Raw genomic sequence first — 25,554 nt, 5'->3', positions numbered from 1 at the left:
AGTGACCCGCTGACGGTGCCAACACAGTCCCAGCTCCCGGGAGTGATGTGACACAGATCCTGGGTGGGGAGGACAGGGTGAGTGGGAGGGACAGGGAAATGTGGCGGATGAGGGGGGGGGGAGGCGAGGGGAAAGGGAGTAGGAAGGGGTGGTGGGAGGGAGGAAAGTGTATGACCAATGAGTCAATTTCCTATGCGAAGAGGAAGCACGTCAGGGCACAGAAAACCGACCCCCTTGTTGAGAAGGTGCGCCTGCTTCACTCCAACCCCCAGTACGCCTTCGTCGAGTTCCCCGACGGCCGTAAGGACACCGTATCCCTCCGGGACCTTGCACCCGCCGAATCCAGCATCCCTTCTATCACTACAGATGCACCCCTCACCCTACACCCCATCCTGCCGCCCCCTCGAGCTCCCGAGCCCACTAGCTCGCTGCATCGGTTCCGCGCAACCCAGCCGCCCCCTCGCGCTCCCGAGCCCACTAGCTCGCTCCACCTGTTCCGCGCGCCCACACCGGCTAACCCCCAGCGCCCTCAGTCCCCAGTCGAACCAGACGGGTATGGAGCTCGGACGAGATCTTCCCTGGAGTTTGCCATCGTACCCCAACCCACAACACCCGTCCAGCCACCGCAAGAGGCTGCAACCCCGGTGCTCCGCAGATCGCACCGGACAGTCCGACCACCGGACAGACTCATTTTTATGAACCACCACCCCCGCCGGACTTGATTTTTTTGTAGGGGGTGAATGTAACTCCGTAATTCACACTGTATTGTATATACATGAGACCATGCATTTGTAAGCGCAGTTGCGTTGCCTGACCACTAGGGGGAGTAGCGCTGGGAATGCTTAGGAGTTTGTACAGGGCTCCACCCTTGGCTCCGCCCATGACTCCTCCCCTGGACTGCTGTATAAATACCAATGCTCAGAGCCAGTCGTTCAGTTCATGAAGAGTTCAACGCGGAACAGGCTGGCTCTGTTGTAAGTAGATTAAAACCACTGTTCATATCTTAAAGCACGTGTCTAGTGAATTGATGGTTCCATCCCCATGCCCCCCCCCCCAACCAACCCATGGCGGCCCATCTCGACCAAGTCTGGCTCCGGGGATTGGGTTCCTTCGGCCCAACCCACCTCCAAACCCTCTCCCCTGAGCACTAGGGCAACAACCTCAGTGTCTCCGGGTTCATTTCCTGGAAGTGAAGATGGCCACTCACCTCCTCAGCTCTGCACAGCAGCCATTCCACTAGTTACACATTTTTATAAACGTGCATTAATCAGCGCCCATGTGACCACTTGGTGGGAGGCGGTTAGATGACAGGGGGTGGGGGAGGGCGTTAGATAGGGAGTCGGTCCTGTCCATTGGATGGAGATTGGGATTAAGTGATGACTGTTGGTTTCCTGCCACATCGCAGGATCCTGATTTCACTGTTAGATTGTAAACTGATCGGCGCCCAGCCCGGTTCTCACTTTTGGCCTCTCCTGCGATCTAACGGCCGCATCGTGCTCTCGCTTAAGCACAGGGTGGCCATTAAATGATGCCCAAGTTCCCAATTGAAATAAATACCATTTCTTAACATCAGTATTTATTCAAATGACATTTGACTTAATCGGACATTTATTGAATAAATCCTTAAACTAATTAAAGACTCAATAACATTTTATCATTTAATTTTTAAAAACTTTCAAAACATAGGTGGTCATTCGAGCTCTTTATGTAATTATTGTCCTGCCCACATGTGAATCAGCAGCTTTGTGAGCTCTGATTGGTGCAAAGTTAAACAGCCACATCCAAGTTCAGTTCTAATAATCAGTTTTGCATCTTCAGAAGTAGAAATCGAGACTCCCAACCCCTAGCAGAGACCATCCAGATCAAAAGTTAAATTTAGAAACTATGATAGAATGCGGAAAACACAAAGGTTACGTTTCCCTCAGTGAAAAGGAATCTCTGTCAACAAGTTCAGCGATGATAACACTTTGCCCATTTCCAATTCACAGGCCAAGGGATGGAGCTGATGGAAGATAGTAAACAAGGTGAATGTCAGATTCACCACATTAGGATATCAAAAGAATATTAATAACATCGAGAAATCAAACAACCTTCAAGGAATTCAGTGATCAGACAGAACATTCTTGAAGAAAAGTTGCAGTCAAACATAAGGAAAGGTTTATTTTTCCTGACCGATGTACATTGATCACTGAAATAAATCAGTGGCCGAGGGCCTGGTGGAGCAAATCGGCAGGAGTGGGGTCTGGCAGGAAACCCAGACTGCAGCTGTAGTGCCCCCCCAGTCAATTACTCACATCAAAGGAGGTTGCCCCCTGACAAAGTTCAGCAGGGGGCTCCGCGACCTCCATTTGAAAATGAAATGAAAATCGCTTATTGTCAAGTAGGCTTCAAATGAAGTTACTGTGAAAAGCCATTTGTGGGAGTGTTGCCTGGCTAAGTGATTACTGTACAGCCAGGAGAAGATGCGAACCAGTGAATGGGAAAGTTTGGAGATTGAATATTGGAACTGTAGTCAGCAATCTAATATGGGGGGATAGAGCCAAATATCTGTGGACACTTCACTCTTTTATGGTAAGCTCTGCATTTTAACTAATTAAAGCACAGGTATCAATGATATTTTACTATCGAGGAGTGCCACTGATTCCACGACCACCACCGTCCTTCTTCACCCAAAATTTAGAGTTCCCAACTGGACAATCCCTCCCCATTTCCTCCAATGACAGCACAATGAGAATGAAGCTTAGACGGGACCCCAGAGAGCAACAGTGTGAGAACTACTGGGTTACATGGGTAAAGATTACAAAATAAATACATTTATTACTCTTCCAGTGAACACTTTAAATCAGCAGTTTTACCTCGCCTCCCCCTGTAATATGTATTTTTGACCAGATACGCAGAAAGAAAATGTTCAGGTGATGAAAATAGATGTTGATGCAACAACAGACTCTAGACAGGCTGTCCTGTGGTAGCTGATTTATTTGATCCTCAATTACAATCAGGTGTGTTTAATGTACCCAGGAGGTGTATGATGGGTCCATATGAGCGACTCAGGTTTGGATAATGATATTTATCAGACTGGAACAGAAGATTCCTTTCGCTGAAATGCAAACAGTCAGATTTTCCATAACCTCCTGTTCTTCTTAGTCCCCCCTCCCAAGGGTTAGAGTCATCGTAATTGGAGCAAATTTCAGGTTGCTATCCTCTTCTGGGTTTGCCACAATATATGGCATCTTCAGTTCTTCTAAGAATGTGACAAATGTGCAAGATGGATAATTAAAGTTCCCCAGTGAATAATTGCTATTTTTGAGCTACTAGCAAAAGACTGTTACTAAATCCACGTCAGTAAGTGGAGACTGCCATCCAAAACATCCCTCTGCGATTTTGGAGGTAAGGTTGTATTTTATGTACATCATCATTTCTCAAAGCCCCTGGCATCATTGAAACAAACAATTCAACGGGGTTATCGAAAAGCAACCTGTTCCATCATATTTTTATGTTGTATTTAAATAGAAGGGCTATTAATATTTCTAAATCTGCAACAAAAGTATGATGTTCTGGTTAATTATGTGCACAAAATAATATCTGCAAGAATTGCATTGGGATCCATTGGCTAACAGAACTTTTACCAGCTTAGCAACAGCTGACTAATCTTATTGGTATTATATTTGAACCAGAAGCATTAGTGGTTGAACCTCCTGATGTTTGTTATGCTTTAATGGCCCAATATTCAAGATATTAGCATTTCATCATCACTTATATTTTTGGGAGATGTTTATGCCACATAAAGTCTGTGCCAGATCCAGGTGCAGATTGTGCGAGATCTTACTTTGGAAAGCATGCTGTAAGTACAGAAAACAAGAGCAACCATCCAAATAAATCATTAGAAGCAGCGGAGTTAAATATTCAAGAGTTACATTTTTGTAAGTTCACTTGCCTGAGAATCAGAATTATTAAGATTTCAAATCATGTATTAAAGCCTGAAAAATATTCACAAGTGACTCTTCCCAGGTGTCCTGTTGATGTCCCTGAGATCTCGACGCCTGATACGCTGTGAACACCAAGGTCAGCAATGTCCTCTCAAAGTCCTCAGACCTCAGCTGACCAATGTATTTGGATAGTCTGTAAGTAAGCCGTCGGATCTCAGTGATATTCTTGGGGATGATGTGATTGACAATAACGTCAAACTTCTTTGCTGATCGCAATGATGCAAGTTCTTCATCCTTCAGGGAGCATTTAAAGTTGTTATCTATGTTCAACCCACCCAGAAGAAACTAGAAATGCAGAAAACAAATATAAATTAAAATGGCAAAACCACCAAAAATACAGCCGAAAATGAGATTTGTAAAAGAATGAAAATAATCCACACAGATCCCCTTTTCACTCGAAATGAATTACAGAAATCAATGAAGTGGGAGATTTGATCGTTGATCTGTGCCTAGACCTCAGTGAGGACTAATAAGTGACTACAATCGGTCCAACTGCCCAGAAGGTGAGATATGGGGGAAGTAGAAGAATGGTCAGGACACCCACTCCTGATGAATGGTGTCTGGAAATGAAAAGTTAAAACAGGATTGAGCTCAGCTGTGACTGCCTTCCACAGAGGAATAGTCTGTGTAATTTCACAACATAAATTCACACATGAAGAGTGATCCACTTGAAGTCTGGGAGGGTGTCCAGAATCCATGCTTTATTCCAGCAAAAACAAAGGAAAGTAACTGGAATGCAAATTGGAAAAACAATGGAGAAATTAAAAACAACGTTTGAACCTCTATCTGTAAAGGGAGAAATGTTACAGTCCCACCATGCCCAAGCACTGCCCCCATGAAAAATTCAGTAAGATGTCTTACAACACCAGGTTAAAGTCCAACATGTTTGTTTCAAACACTAGCTTTCGGAGCACTGCTCCTTCCTCAGGTGAATGGAGAGGTAGGTTCCAGAAACATATATATAGACAAATTCAAAGATGCCAGACAATGCTTTAAATGCAAGCACTTGCAGGTAATCAAGTCTTTACAGATCCAGAGATAGGGTTGACCCCAGGGAGGAGCAGTGCACCGAAAGCGAGTGTTTGAAACAAACCTGTTGGACTTGAACCTGGTGTTGTAAGACTTCTTACTGTGCTCACCCCAGTCCAACGCCGGCATCTCCGCATCATGAAAAATTCAGCCCTTGGAATTAATCACATGGTCTGTCGAATAGAGACAGGTGTTTGGATGAATTTTATGCTCTGGTTTGTGATTCAGTTGATTGAACATTGAAATCCACTAAATTGCAAGAGCTGAGGTCAGTATATATTTCAAAAGTATTCAGTGAATTACAAAATAACAATAACAATAATCTTTATTGTCACAAGTAGGCTTACATTAACACTGCAATGAAGTTACTGTGAAAATCCCCTAGTCACCACATTCCGGCGCCTGTTCGTGTACACAGAGGGAGAATTCAGAATATCCAATTCACCTAACAGGCATGTCTTTTGAGACTTAGAACATAGAACAGTACAGTACAGGCCCTTCGGCCCACGATGTTGTGCCGACCACTTATTCTAATCTAAGATCAACCTAACCTACACCCTTTCAATTTACTGCTGTCCATGTGCCTGTCCAAGAGTTGCTTAAATGTCCCTAATGACTCTGACTCCACCACCTCTGCTGGCAGTGCATTCCACACACCCACCACTCTCTGTGTAAAGAACCTGCCTCTGACATCTCCCCTATACCTTCCTCCAATCACCTTAAAATTATGTGCCCTAGTGACAGCCATTTCCGCCCTGGGGAAAAGTCTCTGGCTATCCACTCTATCCATGCCTCTCATCACCTTGTACACCTCTATCAAGTCACCTCTCTTTCTTCTTCGCTCCAGTGAGAAAAGCCCTAGCTCCCTCAAACTTTCTTCATAAGACATGCCCTCCAGTCCAAGCGGCATCCTGGTAAATCTCCTCTGTACCCTCTCCAAAGCATCCACATCCTTCCTATAATGTTACGACCAGAACTGGACACAATATTCCAAGTGTGGTTGAACCAGGGTTTCATAAAGCTGCAGCAAAATCTTGCGGCTCTTAAACTCAATCGCGTTGTTAATGAAAGCCAACACACCATACGCCTTCTTAACAAATCCTATTAACCTGGGTGGCAGCTTTGAGGGATCTATGTACTTGTCAGAGGAAACCGGAGCACCCGGAGGAAACACACAGACATGGGGAAAACGTACAGACTCCGCAAACTGATCCAAGTGTGGAATGGAAGCTGGGTCCCTGGCACTGTAAAGCAACAGTGCTAACCACTGTGCTACTGTGCCGCCCATTATTGCAACACAAGCTGACCTACACTCAATATCATGGCTAGATTGTCAGGGGTCAATTATAACAAATTCTCCATCTCCATCTCCAAAGTCAAAAACCTATATCCCCTCTCTCCAGTTCAACCTACCATGAAAATTGATCTAAAATGGAAATGCAAAGAAACATAGAGAACAAAGAACAAAGAACAAAGAAAAGTACAGCACAGGAACAGGCCCTTTGGCCCTCCAAGCCTGCACCGACCATGCTGCCCGTCTAAAATACAATCTTCTACACTTCCTGGGTCTGAAATCCCTCTATTCCCATCCTATTCATATATTTGTCAAGATGCCCCTTAAATGTCACTATCGTCCCTGCTTCCACCACCTCCTCCGGCAGCGAGTTCCAGGCACCCACTACCCTCTGTGTAAAAACTTACCTCGTACATCTCCTCTAAACTTTGAGCCTTGCACCTTAAACCTATGCCCCCTAGTAATTGACCCCTCTATCCTGGGGAAAAGCCTCTGACTATCCACTCTGTCTATGCCCCTCATAATTTTGTAGACCTCTATCAGGCCGCCCCTCAACCTTCTTCGTTCCAGTGAGAACAAACCAAGTTTATTCAACCGCTCCTCGTAGCTAATGCCCTCCATACCAGGCATAAACCTAAAATTGTCCATAAAACATACATGTCCAAGGTCTGTGAAGCTATCAAAGACTGAGTATCAGACAGGAGAAGTATGGGCTGGAATTCTCTGGCCACTCGGATTCTCTCTGTCCATTGGCAGAGTACGCCCGCCCATGAGTTTCCCAGCGACGTGGGGTGGCCTCAATGGGAAATCCCATTGGAGCAGCGGGAATTTTGAATCCCGCCGCCAACGAACAGCGCGCCGGTGAGAAACACGGGGCTGGCAGACTGGAGAATCCCGCCCATGATGTATTTCTGAACAAAGATGTTTTTTTATAATTCCAGACTGCAATCTAAAAGACTGAAATCAGGGTCTCAGTATGGATGGGCAGTTGGCTAGGACTGAAACCTGGATCTCAGTATGGATGGGCAGTTGGCTAGGACTGAAACCTGGATCTCAGTATGGATGGGCAGTTGGCTAGGACTGAAACCTGGATCTCAGTATGGATGGGCAGTTGGCGAGGATTGAAACCTGGATCTCAGTATGGATGGGCAGTTGGCGAGGATTGAAACCTGGATCTCAGTATGGATGGGCAGTTGGCGAGGACTGAAACCTGGATCTCAGTATGGATGGGCAGTTGGCCAGGACTGAAACCTGGATCTCAGTATGGATGGGCAGTTGGCGAGGATTGAAACCTGGATCTCAGTATGGATGGGCAGTTGGCGAGGATTGAAACCTGGATCTCAGTATGGATGGGCAGTTGGCCAGGACTGAAACCTGGATCTCAGTATGGATGGGCAGTTGGCGAGGATTGAAACCTGGATCTCAGTATGGATGGGCAGTTGGCGAGGATTGAAACCTGGATCTCAGTATGGATGGGCAGTTGGCTAGGATTGAAACCTGGATCTCAGTATGGATGGGCAGTCGGCGAGGACTGAAACCTGGATCTCAGTATGGATGGGCAGTTGGCTAGGATTGAAACCTGGATCTCAGTATGGATGGGCAGTTGGCTAGGACTGAAACCTGGATCTCAGTATGGATGGGCAGTTGGCGAGGATTGAAACCTGGATCTCAGTATGGATGGGCAGTTGGCCAGGACTGAAACCTGGATCTCAGTATGGATGGGCAGTTGGCGAGGACTGAAACCTGATTCTCAGTATGGATGGGCAGTTGGCGAGGATTGAAACCTGGATCTCAGTATGGATGGGCAGTTGGCCAGGACTGAAACCTGGATTTCAGTATGGATGGGCAGTTGGCGAGGACTGAAACCTGAATCTCAGTATGGATGGGCAGTTGGCGAGGATTGAAACCTGGATCTCAGTATGGATGGGCAGTTGGCTAGGATTGAAACCTGGATCTCAGTATGGATGGGCAGTTGGCGAGGATTGAAACCTGGATCTCAGTATGGATGGGCAGTTGGCGAGGATTGAAACCTGGATCTCAGTATGGATGGGCAGTTGGCTAGGATTGAAACCTGGATCTCAGTATTGATGGGCAGTTGGCCAGGACTGAAATCTGGATCTCAGTATGGATGGGCAGTTGGCTAGGATTGAAACCTGGATCTCAGTATGGATGGGCAGTTGGCTAGGGCTGAAACCTGGATCTCAGTATGGGTGGGCAGTTGGCGAGGACTGAAACCTGGATCGCAGTATGGATGGGCAGTTGGCGAGGACTGAAACCTGGATCTTAGTATGGATGGGCAGTTGGCTAGGACTGAAACCTGGATCTCAGTATGGATGGGCAGTTGGCGAGGATTGAAACCTGGATCTCAGTATGGATGGGCAGTTGGCGAGGATTGAAACCTGGATCTCAGTATGGATGGGCAGTTGGCGAGGATTGAAACCTGGATCTCAGTATGGATGGGCAGTTGGCTAGGATTGAAACCTGGTTCTCAGTATGGATGGACAGTTGGCGAGGACTGAAACCTGGATCTCAGTATGGATGGGCAGTTGGCCAGGACTGAAACCTGGATCTCAGTATGGATGGGCAGTTGGCGAGGATTGAAACCTGGATCTCAGTATGGATGGGCAGTTGGCTAGGATTGAAACCTGGATCTCAGTATGGATGGGCAGTTGGCGAGGATTGAAACCTGGATCTCAGTATGGATGGGCAGTTGGCGAGGATTGAAACCTGGATCACAATATGGATAGGCAGTTGGCGAGGATTGAAACCTGGATCTCAGTATGGATGGGCAGTTGGCGAGGATTGAAACCTGGATCTCAGTATGGATGGGCAGTTGGCTAGGATTGAAACCTGGATCTCAGTATGGATGGGCAGTTGGCCAGGACTGAAACCTGGATCTCAGTATGGATGGGCAGTTGGCTAGGATTGAAACCTGGATCTCAGTATGGATGGGCAGTTGGCGAGGACTGAAACCTGGATCTCAGTATGGATGGGCAGTTGGCTAGGATTGAAACCTGGATCTCAGTATGGATGGGCAGTTGGCTAGGATTGAAACCTGGATCTCAGTATGGATGGGCAGTTGGTGAGGACTGAAACCTGGATCTCAGTATGGATGGGCAGTTGGCTAGGATTGAAACCTGGATCTCAGTATGGATGGGCAGTTGGCGAGGACTGAAACCTGGATCTCAGTATGGATGGGCAGTTGGCGAGGATTGAAACCTGGATCTCAGTATGGATGGGCAGTTGGCGAGGACTGAAACCTGGATCTCAGTATGGATGGGCAGTTGGAGAGGATTGAAACCTGGATCTCAGTATGGATGGGCAGTTGGCAAGGATTGAAACCTGGATCTCAGTATGGATGGGCAGTTGGCGAGGACTGAAACCTGGATCTCAGTATGGATGGGCAGTTGGCGAGGATTGAAACCTGGATCTCAGTATGGATGGGCAGTTGGCGAGGATTGAAACCTGGATCTCAGTATGGATGGGCAGTTGGCTATGACTGAAACCTGGATCTCAGTATGGATGGGCAGTTGGCGAGGATTGAAACCTGGATCTCAGTATGGATGGGCAGTTGGCGAGGATTGAAACCTGGTTCTCAGTATGGATGGGCAGTTGGCGAGGATTGAAACCTGGATCTCAGTATGGATGGGCAGTTGGCGAGGATTGAAACCTGGATCTCAGTATGGATGGGCAGTTGGCGAGGATTGAAACCTGGTTCTCAGTATGGATGGGCAGTTGGCGAGGATTGAAACCTGGATCTCAGTATGGATGGGCAGTTGGCGAGGATTGAAACCTGGATCTCAGTATGGATGGGCAGTTGGCTAGCATTGACAACTTCTTACCTTGGACCGTTTCATTTCATTCAATTCTGTAGGACAACAGATCAATGAGCAGCAAAGTTATGAGAGACGGAACCAATGAGGAGGCACACTGCGACAGATTAGTAACAATGAAGAGGATAAAGAAGTGGCTGAGTAATGGGGAAGAGCGTTATTGGTTGTGGGTGAGGGTGGGGTTGGATGGGCTGCTATAGTCAGATATCGTGAAGTATTCTAATGTAAAGGCAGATACCATCGCGAATGTTCACAATGAAGATTTTTGTCATCGTCCCCTGTTACCATTAGCGTCCAAAGTCAGTGAGGTTGCAAGCGAGAGAACCTGTCAGAATGTTTACAGTGAGGGGATCCATTCACTGGAACATTAACTGTCGGAAGGGCCTTTCAGAAAGGACACTGAGAATCCCATTGACACAGGAGCGGTATAGATGCTCCTGGTTGGTGGGGACAGTAACCGAGCGATACTGAGCACTAACATAATGATAGTGTGAAGAATGTAGTCATTGAAGAATGTTTACTGCGAGAGATCTAATTACTGGAGAGGATTATTATGGGGTTTAGTCATTTATGAGGAGTCTAGTGAGGAACCCAGTTATCAAATAAAGTATAGTTTGAGACCAAGCCACTGAGTAGTAATTATCTGAGTGTTTATGCCACTGAAGAGTTTAATAATACACTGAACTTACAGCACACAAACAGGTCTTTTGGCCCAACCAGGTTGTATCACCAAATATTCTGATTACAAATACCCACAGCCTGTTCCCTGATCACTTCAATCCTTTATTCACTGATCCATCTTTAATTGTTTATATTGGCTCGGGTTTTCTCCATGGGTGGGTGTCCTGAATGCTCTCCGAGGTGAAAGAGTAATTGGCCACGGGTTTCAAGAGGGCGCTCCTTCATTGGGAGGCGGGGCTTCTCAAGTGCGAGTCTATTCGAAACTGGCCGCAGCAGCCATTTTGTGAGCTATTGATTGAGTGCTCCAACTCCAGCTTGGAAAAAACAGAATCGTAAGGAGACTGGGAATTCCCAGGAGAACCAGAGGTGCAGACCCAGGGCAGGACAGATTTTCAGATGGAGGCTGGAAGTCCTCCAGGAGGCCACGATGCAGAGGAGGGAGGTTCCCTCTTCAGAGGGTGACAGGAGGAAGCCACTCACCCAGACTAAGGATGGATGGAATAGCTGGCACTGTCCACAGCAGGAGTGCAGTCTGCAGAAGTTGAATCCCACATCAGAAGAGATTCAATGATCTGATCTGTTCTGCAAATTAAATGCCACCCTCAAACCTCAGGCCAGCAGGTTTCCGAGTCTTCACCCTCGAGGAAACCTCAGGCTGGCAGGTTGCCGGGTCTTCACCCTCCAGGAAACCTCAGGCCAGCAGGTTGCTGGGTCTTCACCCTCCAGGATACCCATCAGCTGAGGAGCCGAAGACCACAAGCTGCTCTTGAATTTGGAAGGAATGTAGGCCTGAGGCACTCACTGACCCCTCAGAAAAGGGTCAGAGTTATGGACTGGGGTGGAGTGACATGGGTGCCAGGGACCAATGGCAGTGGGTATGCCAGGGTGTTCCTTTGGGGAGCCCACGGGGGGGTGGGGGGGGGGGAGGTGCCTCCTTGTACATGGGGGTATTGGGGATGGGGTGGGGGGAGGGGGGAGTTCCTTATGTGTATGTGGGGGGCTGATGTTGCCTGTTAATTCATGTTGCATGGGACACACCTCCAGGATTCATTACTTCCTGGTCCTGGACAATACGGCGAGAAAGGTTGATTGTGCAGTCGACAAGTTGCTTTTCTCGCCTAGTCTAGCGCTTAGAAGATAAAATGGAAATTCTGGCCATCGTGCTGCTGAGGAGCAGTCACCACAGATATTTGCAGCTTTTACTGAACTGGAGAAGCAGACATTGGTCATGGAGGACGGCAGTGCCCCTTTTAGCCTTGCAGGAGAAATACAAGTGTCGATAATGCCCATGAGAGAGCGTGGTTGGATGGAGTTGTCTCCTGCCTTCCAGTTGTAACCAGTGAAGAGGAGGCAGCCATGGAATTAACCGAGATCAGGGACATTGACGAAGCCACCATGGCAAGGTGGGCACTTGTGGTGGAGGTAGATACCCAAAGTACCAGTGGTCACCGTGGTGATTTCTGGTGCTGACCCTTTAAGGGCAACACGGCATGAAGAGGGTCACCTGTCTTGAAGGACCAATGGGGACCGAGAGAGGCTAATCACCCAGAGGCTGGAGTCACCTTTTAGGCAGGAGACTTGTGACAGAAATGTGGGGACCAGGACAGCAATCGCTGTGCTAAACAAACAACAACGTTCTGGGGTTTCCAGGAGGGGATGTCCTCAACCTGTTAAAAAAAAGCAAAGTTAAAGGGTTTGCAAAACGGCCCCTTGGGCCTCGGCAGCAGGATCTTCCAGTGAAATCGATAAAAGAAACGGGCAAGGGAGGAAAAGCTGCAGAAATCACCAGGAGGGATTGCTACCTGTCGAAGTGAAGTTTTAAAAGTTTAAACAAAGTTCAACAAAGAGCAGCCAGATGTGTAGCTCCAAAAGAACAGGAAAAACACACAGTTTAAAAGCTGATAGTTTAAAAAAGATGGCTGTCTTAAAGTGCCAAGGACTGGTAACTACACGGCAATGGGCAGGTAAATTGGAGAAACATAGAAACATACAAATAGAAGCAGGAGGAGGCCATTTGGCCGTTAATCCTGCTCGCCATTCATTATGATAATCCCGCATTCCGCCATATGCTGTAATCCCCTTTGCCCTAAGTGCGATCTCTGCTTCTTGAAAAAGTACAGGGCACAATCGAACAAAGGCTGAAAAGCAGCTCACTCAGGCACAGCTCCTGATCAACCCGGATCGCAGAGCCTCTCCGAGATCTAACACCATCATTGTGGGACCAGACGCAACGGCACTCATGGGGGTCTCCCAGGAAATCGGAGGCCCTCAGGTACATGCTCTTTGGGCAGGGTGGTACCCTTGCATGTCTGGTGCCATCTGGGCACCCTGGGAGTACTAACCTGGCAGTGCCAACTGGATGCTGGCCTGGCACTGTCAAGGTGCTAAGCTGCTATTTTTTGAATGGAACGATTGGGGGGGGGGGGGGGGGGGGGTCGGGGGTCGCTTTGGGGACCTTGCAGATCAAGACGCCATTTGAATATTGCATCTCGATCTGTCACTACACTGAGAATTTCCAGCGAGCGAAGCTCCAGCGAGCGAAGCTCCAGCGAGCGAAGCTCCTAGGTGTACAAAACGGGCTATGTGCAGCCCTGGCCGCACATTGCCCCCATTGTGGCCCCTTATCAAACGCCAATTGTGCATATTTTGGGACTTTTGGACTTTTTCTTATTTACTTAAATTGTGCCACAATGTTTGGCCCTCAACGAATTCCACTTTCACCACTCTCTGGGTGAAGAAATGTCTCCTCATTTCTCTGTCCGAAATGGTCTACCGCCTGTCCTCAGACTGTGACCCCTGGTTCTGGACACCCCCACCATCAGGAACATCCTTCCTGCCTCTACCCTGTCCAGTCCTGTTAGAAATTTATAGGTTTCTATGAGATCCCCTCATTCTTCTGAACTCCAGCGAATACAATCCTAACCAACTCAATCTCTCCTCATACGTCAGTCCCGCCATCCCAGGAATCAGCCTGGTAACCCTTTGCTGCACTCCCGCTAGAGCAAGAAGATAAGAAGACCAGAACTGCACACAATATTCCAAGTATGGCCTCACCAAGGCAGCAACACATCCCTGCTCCTGTACTCGAATCCCCTCGCAATGAAGGCCAGCATACCATTGGCCTTCTTTACCACCTGCTGTACCTGCATGCTTACCTTCAGCGACTGGCATACGAGGACACCCAGGTCTTGCTGCACATACCCCTCTCCTCATTTATGGCCATCCAGATAATAGTCTGCCTTCCCATTTTTGCTACCAAAGTGGATAACCCCACATTTATCCAAATTATACTGCACCTGCCATTTACTTGCCCACTCACTCAACTTGTCCAAATCACACTGAAAGATCACCCTCCCACCTAACTTTGTATCTTCGGCAAATTTGGAGATATTTCTCTACTAATACTGATCTCCTTCTCTTCCTTCCTCTCTTTCTCCCTCTCACTAAACCTCATGTTCCCCAATGTTTCTGGTATTTAATATGCATCTTCATTTGTGAAGACAGAATCAAAGTATGTGTTTAGTTGCTCAGCCATTTCTTTGTCCCATATTATAGATTCCCCTGACATAACTCTTCACATGACTATAGAAAAGTTTGCACTCAGTTTCTATGGTCCTCCGCAAGCTTACTCTCGTCTGTTGCTTCTACAAAGTGTAAATGAGCCGCATTACAATCTTGACCACACTGGTTGTTTGAGTAGCTGTTACAACACTCTGGACTATTCAGCAAGTTGTTCACTTGCAGAATCACATCGAAGAATATTCTGTTTTCCCCTTCTTAATCCATCCCCTTGTCCTCCTTTGCTGAATTCTAAACTGCTGCCAATCCTCAGATCTGTTCTTTTCTTGGCCAATCTGTATGCTTCTTCCTCAGATCATTTTTTAATATAAATTTAGAGTACCCAATTAATTTTTTCCAATTAAGGGACAATTTAGCGATGCCAATTCATCCACCCTGAAGATCTTTGGGTTGCGGGGGTGAAACCCACGCAAACACGGGGAAAATATGCAAACTCCACACGGACAGTGACCCAGAGCCGGGATCGAACATGGGACCTCGGTGTCGTGAGGCAGCAGTGCTAACCAGTGCGCCACCGTGCTGCCCCTTCCTCAGATCTAATACCATCTCTAACTTTCCTTGTATGCCATGGATTGACCACCTTTCCCATTTTATTTTTGTGCCAGACGGGAATAAACAATTGTTGCAGTTCCCCCATGCACTCCTTGAATGTTTACCATTGCCTATCCACTGTCATCCCTTTCAGTAACGTTCCCAAATCCATCCTAGCCAACCCTCGCCTCATATCACCCAAGTTTCTTTTATTAAGATTCAGGACCCTAGTCTCAGAATCAACTACCTCACTCTCCATCTTGATTAAATATTTTATTGTGTTATGGTCACTCATCCCCATGGGGACTCAGATAACTAGACTGCCAATTACTCCTTTCTCATTACACAGTACCCAGTCTAGGATGGCCTGTTCTCTAGTAGGTTCCTCAATGCACTGGTCCAGAAAACCATCCCATATAAACTCCAGGAATTCCTCCTCTACATCACTGTGACTAATTTGATTTGCCCAATCTTTATTCAGATTAAAATCATCCATAATTACATATGTTCCTTGATTACAAGTGTCTCTAATTCCCTGTTTAATGCCATTCTCAACATTGTCACTATGGTTTGCGGGTCCATATACGATGCCCACTGATGTTTTTTTCCCCTTAGTGTTTCTCAGCTCGACACATACAGATTCCACATTGTCAGAGCTAATATCCTTCCTCATTATTGTGTTAATTTAATCTTTAACCAGCAAAGCAACCCCACCATCTTTCCCTTATTGTCTGTATTTCCTAAATATTGAATACCCCTAGACATTCAGTTCCCATCCCTGGTCACCCTGCAGCCATGTCTCCGTAATCCCAGCAATATCATTCCCATTTATATCTACTGGCGTGATTATTTAATCCGCTTCATTTGTGAATGCTACGCGCGTTAAGGCAAAAAGCCTTTAAGCTTGTCTTTTTAACATCCCTTGTCCCATTCCCACTATTTTTTACTGTGGCCCTGTTTGAATCTGGTCCTTGCTTTCTCTGCCATTCACTTTTCTTATTCCCCTTTTGTATTTTGTTTTTTTCCTTGACTCCCCCCTCCTCTGATTCCTGTATAGGTTCCCATCCCCTTGCCCCTCTCTCCAGCTCTATACAAATGCAGTAATAAACTCCTCTCCCCAGCCCCTTACATATAGAGTAATCAGGACCTCTCCCAAGCCCCTTCCACATACAGTAGTTTGAACGCTCCCCAACCGCTCCAGCAAATAGTCCCCGACCTCAGAGTCAGTCCTGCTCAGGTGTAACCCGTCCAGTTTGTACAGTTCCCATCCTCTTCCAGAGCCAATCCCAATGCCCCAGGAATTGTATTGTGTCCAGTTCTGGTCGCCTCATTATAGGAAGGATGTGGATGCTTTGGAGAGGGCACAGAGGAGATTTATCAGGATGCTGCCTGGACTGGAGGGCATGTCTTATGAAGAAAAGTTGAGGGAGCTAGGACTTTTCTCACTAGAGTGAATGAAGAAGGCAGAGAGGTGACCTGATAGAGGTGTACAAGGTGATGAGAGGCATGGATAGAGTGGATAGCCAGAGACTATTCCCCAGGGTGGAAATGTCTGTCACGAGGGGACATAATTTTAAGGTGATTGGAGGAAGGTATAGCGGAGATGTTAGAGGTAGGTTCTTTACACAGAGAGTGGTGGGTGTGTGGAATGCACTGCCAGCAGAGGTGCTGGAGTCAGAGTCATGAGTGACATTTAAGTGACTCTCAGACAGGCACATGGACAGCAGTAAATTGAAGGGGTGTCGGTTAGGTTGATGTTAGATTTGGATAAATAGTCGACACAACATCGTGGGCTGAAGGGCCTGTACTGTGCTGTACTGTTCTATGTTCTATGTTCTAAACCATAGACACCTCAATCAAGGAGAGGGAAACACTGGGTTAAGTTACAAATGACCTGCTGCCTGTTTCTTACATTTCCATTTAGAAGGGAAGTTCACAGAGCTATCAGGAAGTATGAGTGTTTCATTATTATTTGACCAGAGGCTGCTTCAAGGTTCAACCTCTTTCATTCTGTTTCACTAGAGGGTGCTGCAGCATCAATTCTTTCTATTTAAGCAACTACATCTGCAAGTTGTTGGTGAGTCATACAAATCATTCACCTTGTGTGTTCATATCAACATCATGACAAACTTCAATTTCCCATTACAATTAGTGCCCATTATTTAATAATCCCTTTGTGTCCACGTAGCTTTTGCAGGCCCAGAATGATTTTAATTTAAAAGGTAAAGTTGCCACAGTTCCAGATTAAAATGGGCAATCTTTTGGGGGGGTGGGGGGAGCTGACTTAACCTCAGACGAGGGGCAAGGTTGAGAATACATGTGCAGAATAGCAGCAGCAACTTGCAGTGGGCAAGTTTCCTCAAATCAGGGACATTTGCCTGGACAGTTCTCTTTGATTTCGGCTATATTCGGGTGGTTGCTGGCTACTGTTCAGACACTGCAAAATATCATCGTGCTCCAAACTAATTTGGTGCACTGCATAGCTCTGCACAGCCGGGATCCTGCAGCACCTTGCTGATTTAAAACAGAATGTTTGAAGACATTATAAAGTATCGTGTCAATCCAGAACCATGACACATCTATCCAAAGAATGTTCAACTGCACTTGTTCCATCACCCAGGCAGTTACATTGAACAATAGAATATATCATTCAAGTTACAAATTCCACTGCACTGTGATACTCTCTAAATCTTAGAACCAACAGCAATTAATAATCCTTCACCCAGAAAATCAGAAAAATACCATTATCTTTAAAGAAAATTTGTATTAAAATTTAGAGTACCCAATTATTTTTTCCAATCAAGGGGCAACTTAGAGTGGCCGGCACCTACCCTGCACAACTTTTGGGTTGTGGGGATGAGACCCACACAGACACGGGGAGAATGTGCCAACTCCACACGGACAGTGACCCGGGGCCGGGATTGAACCTGGGTCCTCAGTGTCGTGAGGCAGCAGTGCTAACCATTGTGCCACCGTGCTCCCCTTGTCTTTAAAGGAAATTGATAAATGACTATATTCATTGAGCAGTTTTGGGAGCTCGTTAATTATACAAGTATTCAAAAACAGTGGAAGAGAAATGCAAAAGAGGGATAGAGAGAAAGATCGAGAAACCTCATACAGCAGCTCCACATCCTTCTGTGACTTCTGGAAAACAGGATCAATAGGAACGTCGGAAACCAGGTTTCTTTTCAACCTCTGTGCAGATGGGAAGAGAACTGGAAGAGGGAAGGGAAATGAAAACTGTTACAAAATCAAGCACTTCAACAACTGTCATCAACAATATTAACATCAAGAATAACATTGCTGGCACAAAATCAATAACACTGAGGACAGCACTGGATCCTCCACATTAGACAAATCATAAAATTCACTTTTATTTTATGTAATGCAAACGCTATCCTGGGAGACCCAGCCCACATTCACACACACTCATTATCTTGTGATAGGCACAGGGGTACAGTTTCCATTTTGCACACAATTGGCCATTCTGGCGTAATTGTATCTGCTTTCAAAAGGTTTATTCCCTACATTTCTGCACAAAACCATTTTGCAAAACACTGAACAACAAATCTGTTATGAATCAGTGCAATTGGGCAGCGAGTTAAAATGTATTGTGTGCACAAAATGTTGCTTTGAAATGTTTTCTTTCATACATTTTGAAATAGTATTTTGCTGAAATTTCCTTAAAAATACCTGAAAATATGCTTCCAACAAAACAATACGCATTTCACCCACATCTAGCATCTCTGAGTTCGGTGTCTCTGCTTGTTCTTGGAGTGTAAGTGTCGAGGGCAAGGCCAGTATTTATTGCCTTGGGGTAGTAACCCCCTGAATCAGGCGGGCTCCACGGACCACATGACCAGCTTGGGGCCAATCGCACGGGAACATGCAAAACCGGGCCAATAAAGAGTTTGCGCAGGGCCCTGGGAGCGGGACCCAGGCAATGTAGAGGCCGAAGATTTAAGACCTCTTGCATTGAGTTCTCTGCCTGTTACATAACTGCCTTTACATTTCATCAATAAACCCCTTTGTTAACTACTGGAAGCTTCCAGTGTCTGTCTCAAGCAACCACATTGGCAACAAGGAAAATGTTTTCAATTCCAGCCGACAGTCGTCATAAATCGAGACGGGAAGAAAGGACGAGCTGGGAATGTAGACAAGCTCCAGCAAGGGTCGGAATTATTTATACCGTGAGTGGAAATGGTTATGATTGGGAAACTGGACCCATTTTACCAAGTGGTTGGTGATTGGAGTTTGTACATCGAACAGCTCTGCTATTTTTATTATGAACAAGATCACAGTCGAGGGCAAACAGAAGGTGATGTTTCTGAGAGTTTGTGGGCCCCAAATGTACAATTTGATTCGGAAACTCACTTTCCCGGAGGTACCCAACTCAGAGAGTGAAATTGGTTGAAAAACATTTCAACCCGAGGCCCTCGATTATCCTCCAACGTGATAAGTTTAACTCTGTCCTGAGGAATCATGAAGAGTTTGTATCAGCTTCAGGGCTCGCGGAGCACTATGACTTTGGGACCGTGCTGAGTGACATGTTGCACGATCGGCTGGTTTGTGGGATCCATAACATTAATATCCAGGAGAAGCTGAAACCACTATAACGTGATCGAGATAGCTCAGACAATAGAGTGCACTGAAATAGGCGCCACTGGCCTCTAAAGTGGGGAGAGGTTAACCAAGCTTGGGGGTGGTATGGGCGAGAGGTTCAAAGCAGGATCACTAGGCACAGCGGAGAACCAGATCGGGATCGGGCTGATGCCAAAGGACCGGGACGAAGACGGGCGGTTACTCAAGTCAATGGTGTCATGTGAAGGAGACCAAACCCAGTCCTCAAAACACTTGGTGCATTTTGGAACAGGAAGATCGATCGTGCGGACATATGGGGCGAAATTCTCCCCCCCCCCACGACGGGTGGGAGAATAGGGGGAGGGCCTTCCCGACTTTTTTGACGCCCTCCCGCTATTCTCCCCCCCCCCCCCCCCCGCCGAAATCCCGACAAGAATCGCTGCCGCCGTTTTTTTACGGCCGGCAGCGATTCTCAGCTGTTAGAAGGGCCGAAGTCCCAGCCTTTTACGACCTTTTTACGAACGGCAAACACACCTGGTCCTGCCGTTCGTAAAAACGTCGTGACAAACTCGCAAAAAATAACCATGGCACCGATTGGCACGGCAGTACTACGGCCGTGCCAAGGGTGCCATGGGCCCGCGATCGGTGGGCACCGATCGCGGGCAGCGGGCCCGATGCCCGCGCACTATTTGTCCTTCCGCCGCCCCGCAGTATCAATACGCGGGGCGGCTGAGGGGCAACCCGGCCCGCGCATGCGCGGGTTTCGCGCAAAACGCGATGACGTCACCCGCGCATGCGCGGGTGGAGTCTTCCCACCTGCGCATGCGCGGCTGACGTCATATGACGCGTCAGCCGGCGCTAACTCCGGCAAGCGGGCTTAAACAATTTTCGTTAAGCCCGACTTGTCGGAGCCTCCGACGTCGGGCTGCTAGCCCCGACGGGGGACCAGAATCGGTCCCCCGTCGGAAAGGGGCGTGCTGCCGTAAAACCCGCCCGGGTTTTACGGCAGTTTTACGATTTCTCCCGTTTTGGGAGAATTTCGCCCATGATACGTGACATCACGGTATGGGGCAGTTATATCCCGCAAAACGGGAGGTGCTTCTGAGCGCTTATCATCTGGATTTGTCCTATTTTGGGGTGCAAAGGTCAATGCTGGGCAATCTCCAGATTGTTAGATAGACACTGGTAGTGTAGGTGTACTGAGACAGCCTGAGACTGACCCAGTGCCTGGAGATAATCCCTGATATCACATGGAGTGAAACATATTAGCTGAAGACAGGCATCTGTGATGGTAGGAGCTCAGGAGAAGGTTGAAATGAATAATCAACTCTGTGCTTCTGGTTGAGGATATTTGCAAATGCATCAGCTTTTCTTTGCACTGACGTTTCAATACTGATGATGGAGATGGTTTTGAAGCCTCCTTGCCAGTTAGTATACATCACCATTAATGACTAAAGGTAACAGTACGCCAGGGCTTTGATCTGATTGCTTGGCTCTGTCTGTAACATGCTGCTTCCACTATTTAGCACACATGTTGACTGTGATCTAAACTAAACGTTTCTAAGTGTTATTTGTGGCGGGTTTTGCTGGGAGCTTCACTGCAGCTCTCCCGGCGAGTTCCCCGTCGCTATCTAACCACACTTAGTCACTTTTTTGTGCCCTGGGGAGTTTCTCACGGTCAAGCCCACACTTTGAATTATTTCCATCACTGGGGAGCCGGACGTGCTGGGCAGACTGGCTCCTCAGAGATCCGGTTTGAAAGGGTGTCCTGATCTCCAAGTGAGCTTGTGGGTCCCCTCCCACCCATGGGCAATGTCACCCCCCCCCCCCCCCCACACGCATGTGCATTGCCCCACACCCCCAAGTGATGACACCCACTATGGGGTAGCTGAGGGACCCCCTTTTTCAGGCCTTCCCACATCCACTTGTGCCCCCTCCCCATCCAGGACACCCAGCCTTCAATCCTCAACCTTATGGAGGCCCCTTCATATCCACCCTTCAGGTTTCAGAGGGCAAGAAGCAAACTTATCTAAGTGGATTTCAGAATATTCATCCCCATCCGTGACAAATTAATCCAATAATTAGCTTGTGTTTTGCTTCAATAGCTGGAGCTGTGATGATTTGTGGTTATTTTGGCATCTGGGAACTGTAGAAGTTGGAACTCATACCGAAGGAAATATCCTCATACCTTACATTCCAACATCTGCTTCTACTTCATTAAAGTGCCAACAACGCAATTTAACATGCTGCATCCATGCTTAAAGTTTTCAAATCTAACCAGAATATACCCGTATTGCACACTTTTTCCTGTGCTCATTATCTTTTTCAGGTGCATATCAAAATACATATGTGTGTGAATTATCTACATTTACTGCACATTCCTCAACAATTAGCTGGTTAAGACAGAGAGCGGAATCTTACCAAAAATTGACAAAGAGAAAAACAGAGTGAATTCCGCGGCCTCTTCAACAAAACTTTTTTCCCCAGGTGAATCACGCCGCACTTTTGGAGGCCTCCCGCTGATTTGTCTGCTCCAGTGAATCTTAATCACTGCAATCGCTGGGGAGCTTTCCATTACCGGTGAAATGACAACCATGAAACCTGCTCCAAAATGGCAGCCATGAAACCTGCTCCAAAATGGCAGCCATGAAACCTGCTCCAAAATGGCAGCCATGAAACCTGCTCCAAAATGGTAGCCATGAAACCTACTTCAAAATGGCAGCCACGAAACCTACTTCAAAATGACAACCACGAAACCTGCTCCAAAATGGCAGCCATGAAACCTGCTCCAAAATGGCAGCCATGAAACCTGCTCCAAAATGGCAGCCATGAAACGTGCTCCAAAATGGTAGCCATGAAACCTACTTCAAAATGGCAGCCATGAAACCTGCTCCAAAATGGTAGCCATGAAACCTGCTCCAAAATGATAGCCATGAAACCTGCTCCAAAATGGCAGCCATGAAACCTGCTCCAAAATGGCAGCCACGAAACCTGCTCCAAAATGGCAGCCACGAAACCTGCTCCAAAATTTTCCAAGGGAGTCCTGACCAGACATCTGGATGGAGTCCAGCAGAGGCGGGACGTCCTGTAGCCGCACTCCAGGAAGTGTACACCTCAACCTGGGAGGCTATGGCGGCATGAGTGAATGCCAGCTCACTGCAAAAGAGGACGGGTCAGCAGTGCAGGAAGAAAATGAATGACCTTCTTCGTGCAGCCAACGAAAGGCTGCCACCTCCAATCTCTCACTGGGGGGAATCCACATGTATGCGTACCATGGGATGGCAGGACTTCGGCATCTGACTGCAGCTGCCCCTCTATCCCATGGAGGAGCCCAGGGGGCTCCTGGCACCCAAGGGAAAGGGATAGGCAGGAACCCAGTGAGGGGCCCGACAGCCTGGGGACCATGGGGGTGTCCAGCCCATCTGACAGCCCCCTCCCTTTGGTGACACACCCCCAGCCCCAAACACCTAGGAGGGTAGCAATGCAACATGCATGCTGCCCAAAAGTATGCCCGCACCCTCAATTTCCAGGGCCCCAGGGGTCGCCAGCCAAAACCATCTCAGGCACAGAGTATGGAAGTCAGCAGATCACCTCAACCTCAGCGCTGAATCCTGGGAAAACACCCAGACACAGTGTGAGGGTGAGGACATCACAAACTGTCTGGTGGACACGGGTGATCATAGGCACTCGTTAAGATAGGTCCCCACTCTACAAAAGCAAATACACATCACTTTGTTCTCCAGCCTGTCATTTCATGACGTCATGCTCCACAAACCCTGCGCACACTCGCTGATTCATCGCAGTGTGAGAGGCAGCGTGATGTCTCTGCCACCTCCCCCCCCCACCCCCAAACACTCCCCACACTGACCACCACCGCCCCCTCACCCCATCCCACCCCCAAACACTCCCCACACTGACCACCACCGCCCCCTCAGCACCGCCCCCCCCCTCCCCCCCCCCACCCCCAAACACTCCCCACACTGACCACCACCGCCCCCTCAGCACCGCCCCCCCCACCCCCAAACACCCCCCACACTGATCACTGCTGCTGGCAGGTCCCCCACCCTGACCACCACCGCCCCCTCAGCACCGCCCCCCCCTCCCCCCCCCACCCCCAAACACTCCCCACACTGACCACCACCGCCCCCTCAGCACCGCCCCCCCCCACCCCCAAACACTCCCCACCCTGACCACCACCGCCCCCTCACCCCACCCCACCCCCAAACACCCCCCCAACCCACCCCCACCACCTTCCAGAATCAACGCACAGCCTCTCATTTCAGCCACTCTTTGCCACTGGTGATGAGGCTAAAGTGGAGAGAGTCTGACCCACCCCAGAGGTTAGTTGGAGAAATAGAACAGAATCCCTGACCTCACAGAATCATAGAATTTACAGTGCAGAAGGAGGCCATTCGGCCCATTGAGTCTGCACCGGCCCTTGGAAAGAACACCCCACTACATCCCACACCTACACCCTATGCGCACACCATCTCCACCCCATCCCTGTAACCCAGTAACCCCTCCTAACCGTTTGGACACCAAGGGCAATTTATCATGGCCAATCCACCTAACCTGCACAACTTTAGACTGTGGGAGGAAACCGGAGCACCCGGAAGAAACTCACGCAGACACGGGGAGAACGTTCAGACTCCGCACAGACAGTGACCCAGCGGGGAATCGAACATGGGACCCCAGAGCTGTGAAGCAACTGTGCCACTGTGCCGCCCACCTTGAAGGGAGCTGGTGCAGATGGGAGCTGATCCAGCATCTCTGAACCCCATGATAAGTCCGTTCATTGGTTGGGGGCGGGGGTCGTTAAGCTCGTTTTCACACAGGAGTCAGACATATCGTTGAGGAAACTCAGAGCTTCGCTCTGTCCTCAATACACGTCATCATCATTCTCTTGTGGAGTCGGACCAATGGCTTTAGACTCCTGCCCATGGAATCAGGGATTTGAACCAAACTCCCAGATCAGCAACCTGCGCCACGGGATTTCCAGTCCAGTGACATCACCACTGCCCCTCCGCCTCCCATTTGCTGTCCACGCAAGATGGAATTTTGCGGGGAGGGGGGGTGGTTTCAAAGCTCTCGAACAGCTTGTTGGCTACACAGCTGGAATGTCTCATCCTGTTGCCCCACACTATCATCCTGGCGGGGCATGTCGGGGTCTGAAAGAGCCGGCAACGACAGCTTTCCGGAATATGGGCGCTGTCTCCACTTCAAAAAAATGAAGAACCACAGAAACAGAAACAGAGACCCCCCCCCCCCCACCCCCCCAACACACGACCCCGCCCCACCACACACACACAGAGGAACCCCCCATTAGTACAGGAACCCCCTTCAGAAAAAAGAAGGAAAAAAGAAAATCGCTTATTGTCACGAGTAGGCTTCAATGAAGTTACTGTGAAAAGCCCCTAGTCGCCACATTCCGGTGCCTGTCCGGGGAGGCTGGTACGGGAATTGAACCGTGCTGCTGGCCTGCTTGGTCTGCTTTAAAAGCCAGCGAACCAGCCCCTTCACCCACCCCCTCCCATAATTTTTGTTATTTACAGCACAGAATGAGGCCATTCGGCCCATCGTGTCTGCACCGGCTCCCGAAAGAGCTACCCAGCTAGTCCCATTCCCCAGCCTTATCTCCGCAACCCTCTAAATCATTACTTTCAAATATCCAGCTCTCTTTTGAAACCTCCTATGGAATCCACCTCCAGCACTCTCCCAGGCAGCGCATTCCAAACCCCAACAACTCTCTCAGTAAAGAAGTTTCTCCCCATCTCACTCCGAACTCTCTTGATGACCATCTTGAAATTGTGACCCCCCCCCCCCATCACTGACTTACCAACCAGTGGAAACAGAATATCCTCCTTTACCCTGTCGCAATTGTTCAGAAGTTTGAACACCTCAATAAGGTCGCCTCTTAATCTTCTCTGCTCCAAGGAGAACAGGCCCAATTTCTCCAATCTTTCCATGAATCTAAAATTCTTCGGTCCAGATTCTCCGATTCTGGGGCTAAGTGCAAAGGATCCGTGGTGTTTTACATGGA

The 25,554-nt window shown here is 48.1% G+C and overlaps 2 protein-coding genes across 3 annotated transcripts in view; both read right to left on the bottom strand.

Annotated features, from left to right (window-relative positions):
• slc13a4 (solute carrier family 13 member 4) overlaps positions 1–25,554 on the bottom strand; it is a 230,306-nt gene that overhangs the window by 172,700 nt on the left and 32,052 nt on the right. The window lies entirely within an intron of this gene.
• Positions 1,560–25,554, bottom strand: part of LOC119954900 (protein FAM180A) — a 118,357-nt gene continuing 94,362 nt past the window's right edge. Inside the window, exons 4-6 of one of the 2 annotated variants that reach the window (XM_038780534.1) lie at positions 18,045–18,148; positions 3,935–4,271; positions 1,560–2,002 (exon numbers count right to left, since the gene is read on the bottom strand). In XM_038780534.1, coding sequence (XP_038636462.1) covers positions 3,951–4,271; positions 18,045–18,148 — 425 coding nt within the window. In that variant the 3' untranslated portion in view covers positions 1,560–2,002; positions 3,935–3,950. Of the gene's footprint in view, positions 2,003–2,956; positions 4,272–18,044; positions 18,149–25,554 lie in introns of those variants that run through there. The other variant, XM_038780535.1, reaches the window with a different exon arrangement.

Source organism: Scyliorhinus canicula, chromosome 20, assembly GCF_902713615.1.
Source record: "Scyliorhinus canicula chromosome 20, sScyCan1.1, whole genome shotgun sequence".
Taxonomy (NCBI): domain Eukaryota; kingdom Metazoa; phylum Chordata; class Chondrichthyes; order Carcharhiniformes; family Scyliorhinidae; genus Scyliorhinus; species Scyliorhinus canicula.
Note: the sequence above shows the minus strand (reverse complement) of the source record. Positions and strands in the feature narration are given on the sequence as shown.